Source organism: Silene latifolia, chromosome 7 (genome assembly GCF_048544455.1).
Source record: "Silene latifolia isolate original U9 population chromosome 7, ASM4854445v1, whole genome shotgun sequence".
Classification (NCBI taxonomy): Eukaryota; Viridiplantae; Streptophyta; class Magnoliopsida; order Caryophyllales; family Caryophyllaceae; genus Silene; species Silene latifolia.
Genome location: NC_133532.1, coordinates 110,215,225 through 110,224,557, shown reverse-complemented (window position 1 = coordinate 110,224,557; position 9,333 = coordinate 110,215,225). Strand labels below are relative to the sequence as shown.

General features: G+C 32.5%; 2 protein-coding genes across 2 annotated transcripts; both read right to left on the bottom strand.

The window, feature by feature from the left end:
* Positions 1-927: 927 nt before the first annotated feature.
* Positions 928-2,999, bottom strand: LOC141591238 (serpin-Z10-like). Its single transcript, XM_074411596.1, has 2 exons — positions 2,569-2,999; positions 928-1,955 (listed from the first exon to the last, which is right to left on the bottom strand). Exons 1-2 carry the CDS (start codon positions 2,926-2,928, stop codon positions 1,155-1,157), a joined length of 1,161 nt encoding a protein of 386 aa, XP_074267697.1. The 5' UTR covers positions 2,929-2,999; the 3' UTR covers positions 928-1,154.
* Positions 3,000-3,893: 894 nt separating this feature from the next.
* On the bottom strand, positions 3,894-5,849 carry LOC141591237 (serpin-Z10-like). Its single transcript, XM_074411595.1, has 2 exons — positions 5,406-5,849; positions 3,894-4,788 (listed from the first exon to the last, which is right to left on the bottom strand). The coding sequence occupies exons 1-2, from the start codon at positions 5,763-5,765 to the stop codon at positions 3,985-3,987; spliced, it is 1,164 nt and encodes a 387-aa protein (XP_074267696.1). The 5' UTR covers positions 5,766-5,849; the 3' UTR covers positions 3,894-3,984.
* Positions 5,850-9,333: the final 3,484 nt, after the last annotated feature.

The following is a 9,333-nucleotide window of genomic DNA, read 5'->3' as shown; positions in this document are numbered from 1 at the left end:
GGAAAATGAATACACACGCAGCGAAATTGTACTTAAGCTATGTAACAGTTTCCCCTGTTATCTGGTCGCTCCGGCACCGAGAAAAAGGAACATACATCGGATGTAGTACCTCTAACTTTTTTGTTTTTTGAGCTTATATGTATTTCTCTTGAGCTTATTATCTCAAACTTTATTTGTTTTTGAGCATATGTGTATTTTTTTGAGCATATTAAAGTTTATAAGTTAGATTTTAATATTTTTTTCGTCAAAACTTAAATTTAACTAGACTTATAATAATATTTTTGAGTTTTATTGTAAATTTTTAGAGTTTAATGTTTAAGTGAATAAATTCAGAAACTTCATAATAAAACTCAGAAACTTTAAAATAAAACTCAAAAATTTTATTAAAATGCTCATAAACTATAAAATTAGAGGTAATACATCAGATGTACCCTCTATGCCTCGTCGTCGCCTCGCATTGCTTAACTCTAAACCATATAATAAGGCTAATAATTTTTTTTGTAAGGCTGATAATTACGTTTGAAGATTAAAACTGAAGAAATAAAAAGCGCACAATTGTACGTGGAATGACAACACGAATAACACAGTATTATTAGCATTAGCCTGGGCTTGCTTCATCTGGTACTACTCGGGATTAGGGGTGTTAATGAGACGAGACAGCTCGTGAGCTACTCAAGATCGGCTCGATCAAAGCTCGACTCGTGCGAGCTTGGCTCGGGCTCGGGCTCGGCTCGAGAGCTTAACGAGTCAAGCCAAGCAAAGGCTGGTTCGACTCGAAAAGCTCGCGAGCGGCTCAAACTTGTGTGATTACATTTAAGATATTGCTCATATTTTATAAAAATATTGTATCATGATTATATTTTTGTAGTACACATGTCAAATGTCTCGCTGATTTGCCAAATATTTTACATATAACCTTCGAGTCTTGTTATTGAAAATATCGAAAGAAAAAAATTTAAAAATTTAAACAGTTTTATATAGGCTCGATTTGGGCTCGAGTTTGACTCGAGCTCGCGTTAAAGCTCGCAAGCTTTATATCGAGCACATTTTTTTCAAGCCCGGGTAAGCTCGAGATCGGCTCGAGCTCGAGTTTTGGTTCTTGAGCACAAGCCGAGCAAGGCCAAGCTCAGGCTCGGCTCGGCTCGTTAAAACCCCTACTCGGGATTAAGCATTGTGCCGATAAATAGTAGTGCACCAGAAATATCTTCCCGAATCATAAACATAAACGGATGGCTAGCCACAAAATTTACTTCAGGCACAGCTTCTTCTTCTTCCCCACATCCTATGATATTATAAGCGACAGTCACAGCCGCGGCTTCTGTCCCTTGTTCATTCGTGTCCACACAACACTTCTGAAACATATCACTTACATAGACTGGGTCGGCGGCATTAACCATCCCCGAAAAATCCTTGCAGTTTTGCTTGAAAGGTAATGTCAACCCTAGTTGTTCCATAGTCTCTTTCAGAGGAATATATGATTCAAACTTAAATTTCGGGATTGAAAGCTTTGTAACTTCAACATACTCAAGCTTGATCTGTTTCTCGAACATATCTTTATCAATCTTGATTTTTTCAATGAGATCCGGTAATCCATTCCTTTCAAAGGGAAGAAAAATATACATGGAAAACATCTTTGGAATAGTATTGCGATCAAATGATCCACGTTTATATCGCATCTTTATGACCTGGCATTCGTTTGTCATTCCATAATTGAAGGACTGGCAACATTGGTTCATGAAGGGAACTCGGACTTTATTTCCATCCAGAAGATTAAAGAAATCATCTTCTGTGTTTTTGACGTCGAAAGATTCTAGCCAAGTACCTTTGAAATACAAAGCATTAGCCAACAACAACACAGTCTGGTCATTGATATTCTGTCTTGTTAGAATTTGTTTGATTAATCCTTTTGTTTCCTTTTTAGCCCATAAGTTTGCTTTCTCCACTGCTTCACCAGGCTTCAGAAATAGCAAAAAGAGCAGTAAAAATTTATTCCATAGCAGAAAATAAAATGGCTTAAACTCGGTTACAAGTCTTACAACAACAACACCAACATTATTAGCAAAACACAATCTCTCGATAACATAATGGTTCAACTAATTAATTATTAGCAAAACCAAATGAAATTCACGGGTTATAAAACCAGTTACTCGTAGTAATTAACAAAACAAAGCCAAGCTCTACAAAACCAAACACAGCACTTCATCTAATAAGTCAATGAGTAAAATTTGAGGTTAAAGTATTGTATTCAGTTTCGAGGACCTAAGAATTTTCCGAGGTAAGGAGTGAACAGAGAGTTGAAAGAGGTCATAGTAATCCCATCTCCTCCCATCCTTCTACAAATAACGAACCTTTCAATTTAAACAATATAATATCTACGATTGTCTCACTAAAAAAATCCTAAATTTCATGAAAACTAAATTATACTCCGTATTGAAAACTAGTGATTTCTTTCCCAAATACCGTATAATCTTACACCATAGTAACACATTACAAAGATTTTGCGCCTGTTCAATTGAATCCTAAACGTTAGATTATTATTGTTAAAAGTTAAAAGACGTATATACGTACCTGGTTGACGAAATCAACAACACTAGCTTGAGCATGGTAAACTTCCTTTAAAACCTTTTCAAATTCCGCCTTCAACGTAAAACGTTGATCCAACCATAACCCGTTAACGTAAGAGACTTGCAGCGTACCGGTATCTTCCGAAGCTTTGAATACTTTGGCTAATTCGGTAGACGCGGCGTACAATTCTCCAACATTACGGTATCCAAGCAGATTAAGCAACTGCTTTCTCGTTGATTTTTCAGATCCGACGGCGAGGATTCTAAGAACCGCGTCAATTGACGCCGGAGAGCAAACCACGCTCTCGCCCTTAGCAAGGTTTTCTTGGATTACATGTTTCACAACTTGTACTGAAAAATCCATCTTGCTTCGTAAATTTGGGTTGTAATCTGGTTAAAGTTTATTTGTCGCGGAGTATATAGAAAGAGGTAACGAAATTTTGATGAACTTAGGTTATGGTATATAAAAGGTCATTCGGGTTCAGTTTCGGATCGGGTAAATCGGATCGATTTATTTCGGGTTGAACTTAATTTCGATTTTGATCGGGTTTATTTCGGTTGGCAACTTTAATCGGGTTGTGTTATTTCGAGTCTGTTACGATCCGGGTCGAGTGCTGGGCCTACTACCAAAACCCAAATAATGAATAAAATTTCGCAGTCTGGTATGATCCGGGTCGATTTTTTTTATTAATACCAGCTGCCTCGAGAGAAAAAGCTTTCTGTTTCATGGAGACGTACGAGTCATACCGATCAAGTAGAATCACTCACGAGGATAATATGTCATGACTGCAAGTCTTTAAATGCCACAGTCATGGCGCAAGTAGAATCACTCGCAAGGATAAAATAGTTCAGATGACTTACTTGAGTACTTCATTCCCTTTCCTGTACCAAACGTCCCCTAAAGTTCTTCCATCTCACTTGATTAGGGTTTTTATAACAAAACTCTCTTGAAACTAATTTTACACCCCTGGACTGGACGGGTTTCTTTTTCAATTATGTTATTCAATAGTTCATATATGTCAGTCAATTGATCCTTTTGTGAATATTTGAATGGATACATTATTGTTTTTTATGAATACTTCAGTCTTGATTGTCACGTTATTTTTGGCTGAGTTTGATAATTTGAGTCGTAATTATTAAGGTTTTTGTTTCAAACTACTCATAGTTTCGAATAATTTCATTTTCTAGTCTTGTTACAGCCTTACAGGTTGTTAAAAACTTAACAAGGCTAATAACAACATTTCAAGATTATAAAACTGGAGAAATAAAGAGCGTACAATAATTGCATATTTGCAATTGTACGTTGAACGACAACATGATTACCAATGACAATACAAATGACACATAGTGTATGAATAAAAGCGTAATCTCAACTACTGAATGCATAGAACAACATTCTTGCTTCATCTGGTACTATTTATTATTGGGGATTAAGCATTGTGCCAATAAATAGTAGTGCACCAGAATCATCTTCCCGAATTATAAACATAAACGGATGGTTAGCCACAAAATTTATTTCAGGCGGAGCTTCATATGAAAATCCAAGTTCGTCCTCTGATACTACAGTGACAGCCGCGGCTTCCGTCCCTTGTTCATTCGTCTCAACACAACACTTCTGAAACATATTACCTACATACACTGGGCTAGCAGCATTAATCATCTCTGAAAAATCCCTACAGTTTTCCTCGAAGGGTAATGTCAACCCTAGTTGTTTCATAGTCTCTTTCAGAGGAATAAATGATTCAAACTTAAATTTCGGGATTGAAAGCTTTGTAATTTCGACATACTCAAGCTTGACGATCTGTTTCTCGAACATATCTTTATCAATCTTGATTTTTTCAATGAGATCCGCTAATCCATTCCTTTCATACGGAAGAAAGATATACATTGAAAACGTCTTTATTGGAGTAGTATAGGGATCAAACGGTCCACGTTCATATTGCATCTTTACGACCTGGCATTCATTGGTGGTTCCATAACTGAAGTACTCGCACCATTGGTTCAAGAAAGGAACTCGAACTTTATGTCCATCTAGAAGATTAAAGAAATCATTTTCAGTGTTTTCTTGGTTGAAAGGTTTAAGCCAAGTACCTTTGAAATACAAAGCATTAGCCAACAACAACACAGTCCCTTCACTGATACTCTTTTCTTCTAGAATTTCTTTGATCAATCCTTTTGTTTCCTTTTCTGCCCATAAGTTTGCTTCCTTCACCGCTTCATCAGGCTTCGGAAATAGCGAAAACACTACATCAGTTAAACAGTTTTTTCCTAAAATTGCTCAAAACTCGCAATTTAAATGACTTCTTTCATCTGTTTTAACTCCCCCTACATTTGTCTACATATTTATAACTTTCAAAGTATAAATTGACTAAGTCACATACGGAATAAGTTCAAAAACAGACGAAATAAGTCACTTAAATTGGTATTGCTAAAATTGTAAATTAAGGGAATAATTTTAGCAATTAATTTTTTTTTTAAATGGAGTAATTTAAAAAAGTTGATTTCAAAAGAGAGTAAAATCTAATTTACTCTAAAAAAAATGTACCGGATTACAATTTAGAAAACCTAAGAAGTTCAAATTTTCTCCTCTGATTCTTCTACAAGACTACAAATAACAAACTTTTACGATATTTACGGTTGTCTCACTAACAAACTTTTACGATAATTTTACATAAATTATACTCCGTATTGAAAACTAGTTACTCGTATATCCTTCCCAAATACCGTACAATTTTACACCATATTAACACGCTACGAAGTAATACGAAGTACTTTTTATCTAGGCCTCGACAGAGTATTTTCAATTGTGATAAAAACAAATTAAAGTTTTAGATTACGTACCTGATTGATGAAATCAACAACACTAACTTGAGCATGGTAAACTTCCTTTAAAACCTTTTCAAATTCCGCCTTCAACGTAAAACGTTGATCCAACCATAACCCGTTAACGTAAGAGACTTCCAGCGTTTTGGTATCTTCTGAAGCTTTTAATACTTTGGCTAATTCGGTAGACGCGGCGTTCAACTCCCCAATATTATCGTGTCCAAGCAGATTAAGCAACTGCTTTCTCGTTGATTTTTCTGATCCTAAGGCGAGGATTCTAAGAACAGCGTCAATTGACGCCGGAGAGCAAACCACGCTCTCGCCCTTTGCAAGGTTTTCTTGGATCACATGTTTCACAACTTGTACTGAAAAATCCATCTTTGCTTCGTAAATTTGGCTTATTTGTTACGGAGTATTAGACAAAAGAAACTGATTTTAATGAACTTCGGTTATTGTTTTAGGTATGTCCATATATAGGTACGAGAAAGAACCAATTAAGGAAATTTTTAGGATTAGGGTTTTTATAGGATTATTTAATAGGAATAATTCAAATTATGGACGGTCTTTTCAAAATACTCTGAACTTCATCTAATTTAAGAATCAGCCCAACTATCACTCTATCTTCTCGTAATAGACTCGGATCACCGACTATCAACTAACTTTTCAGGAAAAAAAATACTCCCTCCAATTTTTTTTATCTTCCCTTTTTTTTGGGCAAAAGAATTAAGAAAGAGGAAGAAAGAAGGAATAAAGTAGAATAAAGTATTGTAAATTGTGAAATTTATAGGGAAGATAAAATAATAAAGAACGAATAATCTATCTATCTATCTATCTATCTATCTATCTATCTATCTATATTAATAAAGGAAGCTTTTTTCGAACGATTATAGAGAGTCCAATTTTTACGAAACACCCTCGAGCAATAGAAACTCCAATTATTTTTAAACTCTTTGTAAAAAGATAATTAAAAGAGATATAAATTCAGCTATTATTAAGAGTTGTAGTCTAACATGACTGAAAGTCTGAAATACACATAACTTAATGCTTATTTATAGTTGAAAAACTCAATTGGTTCCGTTCCATGCTGCTTTACACCATTCTTCTTCCTCTGTGCATGTTTTATAGTTCTTCTTGAGAAAACACTAATTAAATGTGTTATTACTTTGTAGGAGTAATAGTTAGTATGAATTTGTGTGCGCTAATATATCTTGATATTTAAGTGTTTCTTATATGTCTTTTTTTTATTTGTCGTTCCTTGAATTTAATCGTGGAAAATTATTTGCAGGTTCAATGGTAATTCGACACGATAATAATGACATTGAAACAAGGTCTAATATGATTCAAAAGGTATTTCTCAAACTAACTATTTATTTCACGCATTTATTTTGTTGCTTATTTATGTCGTATCGTCTATTTAGTTTGTGTGGTTTAATATATTTATGTTGTAGGAGTTATAAGAGAATTTATACATGAAAAAAATTTCTTACATATTATATAAAAGACGAATATTATATTTTCTTTCTTTATCCTTTAAATATGCAGTATATACTATTCCTCCGTCTCGGTCAATTGTTGTCCTTTGATTTTAGCACAAAGACCAAAAAAAGAAGAGGGGGTTAATTATAAGATGAAAAATGGACCAAATTGAGAAGATGACTAGAACGAAGTGGTAGAGTTTGTCAACAATTTAGATAGATAGACACCTATTGTGGCAAAATCAATATGTACGAGTTAATATTCCTAAGATTATTTTACTAATCATTATTCTAACACTTTAAAAATATAGTACTAGGTTTGGTGCCCGGCTACGCCCGGGCTACCTTTATTTAACATTTAAATTTTATTTTCTATGAAATATGATTTCTCTAAATTTGGTTAACACATACATTTACAATGGCTACCTTTATTTAACATTTAAATTTTATTTTCTATGAAATATGATTTCTCTAAATTTGGTTAACACATACATTTACAATTTCTATATTGAAATTATGATGAGAGGTAAAATTAATCAATATGAGACACGTTCACCTCTCCCACTGTTAATATTATTACTTTGACTACATCCCTGTTAATACTATTACGTTCACTACTTCTTCGGTTACTGTTGTTTGTTTTACTATTTCTGCTATTTTTACGGTTAACCCGTTAGTTTTGTCAAACTCGTATATTTAAATAAAATAATATTTTCTTAAAATCGAATTGTTAGTTAATTTTCATACTTTCTGTTGTTCCTACTGTTACTTTCATTATATGTGTTGTGACTATTATTACTTTCACTTCTCCCGCCGTCATTATTTTTTCTTTCACTACTCCCGCATTTATTATTGTTAATTTCACTACCCCATTGCTGCTAGTATGACTTTCACTACTCCCGTTGCTATATATTATTGTTGCTTTTACTACTCGCATAGAAGGTTACTATCATAATAGTTGATTATCTAGTTGTATTAGAGTTATTTATTTAAATAAATATGAAATATTAGATTAGAATATTATTTAAGAGTAATCATTATTATTTACTAATTAAATTACAAATCTAATGAATTATGGAATATTATATTTTTTGGAAATCTGAATTGATTTACTTACCTTTTAATAGTTTCCAAAATATAACATATACTTATATTATATTTATGTATGTTAAATAATTAACATATTTATACTAATTAATATCATAAGTGGGACCCGTTTATTTAAGGAAACTCGCCATATTCTAATATTCTCTAAATTTATACTTTTAACCAAAACTATATAATATTTACATTGAAGTCCCTTGTTCAGGTCCATCACACGACGCTAGCGATTTAAAACTATATAGTATAATTAATGTGTATAGATTTATTTAATTACATAAAAGTTCCTTGGTTTCTGGAATTAATATATAGTATTGATTAGGACTGTTAATTTAACGAACATAGATTTTGAATTTGAATTGATATTTTCTCAAGATTCCGACTCGGAATTTCAACTGGTTTTATGGGACGCAACATACATCTTCCCTTAACAAAACGTAATATTAAGTGAGATATGCCTTTAAACTGGAATAGGACACCTAAATCTCTATTTTCCCTGATGCATTCATTCTATTCATACACCATCTTTGATTAATTCGTTTCATTGTCTTACTTATTTTCGGTAATGGTTTTTGTCAACAATATTTTAAACTAGATAACGCTGAGTATTTTTTTTTTATAAAACTAACTAATTTAACATCATTCAAAATATTAATTATTTGTACAATACTTGATCTATATCATCTTCTTTCGCATGTGTTTACTTAACGTGTTGGAGATCTATGCTTTTATGGTGTTATTAATCTATTTCCTTTACTTTTTTCTTCCTTTAAACTTTTGCAGGTTCAATTGTTTATCATATGAAAGAACAAATTTTTCAACATGTATTCTAAGAACATAATTTTCTAAGAATCATATATATTATATTAAAGCAGAAACCATCTGCCACGTGTCATCGGCTGGCTTCTGCCACATGTCAAAACAATATATTAAAACCATTTAAAAATTCGTTTACCTAATCTGATGTCATTATATATTCAATTTCCAAAATTAAAAAACATGCACTTTGAAAGATTTGAATCAATTAAATGACATACAAGCTTATAAATATCTCTAATATACTTTCCATTTTTGTTCTCTCTACATCAAGGACGTATTCTCATAGAGATTTTGGAACTATTATAAATATCATAATTTCTAATCTCAAAAAATTATAGGGATAAAATTAATCTCAACTTTTAATAAATGTACCCCAAATTATCGGTAAAATTTATTCTCTTTATAAGTTTATTATATTTTATATGTAAAACTTTACATTTCTCATCGTTAATACAATAGATAAGTTTATTTATAATAATCTGTATATATGATAAAAATTTATAAAACGAAATTTTAATTAACCTAACTTAATAAGCATTTCCCTTATCTAA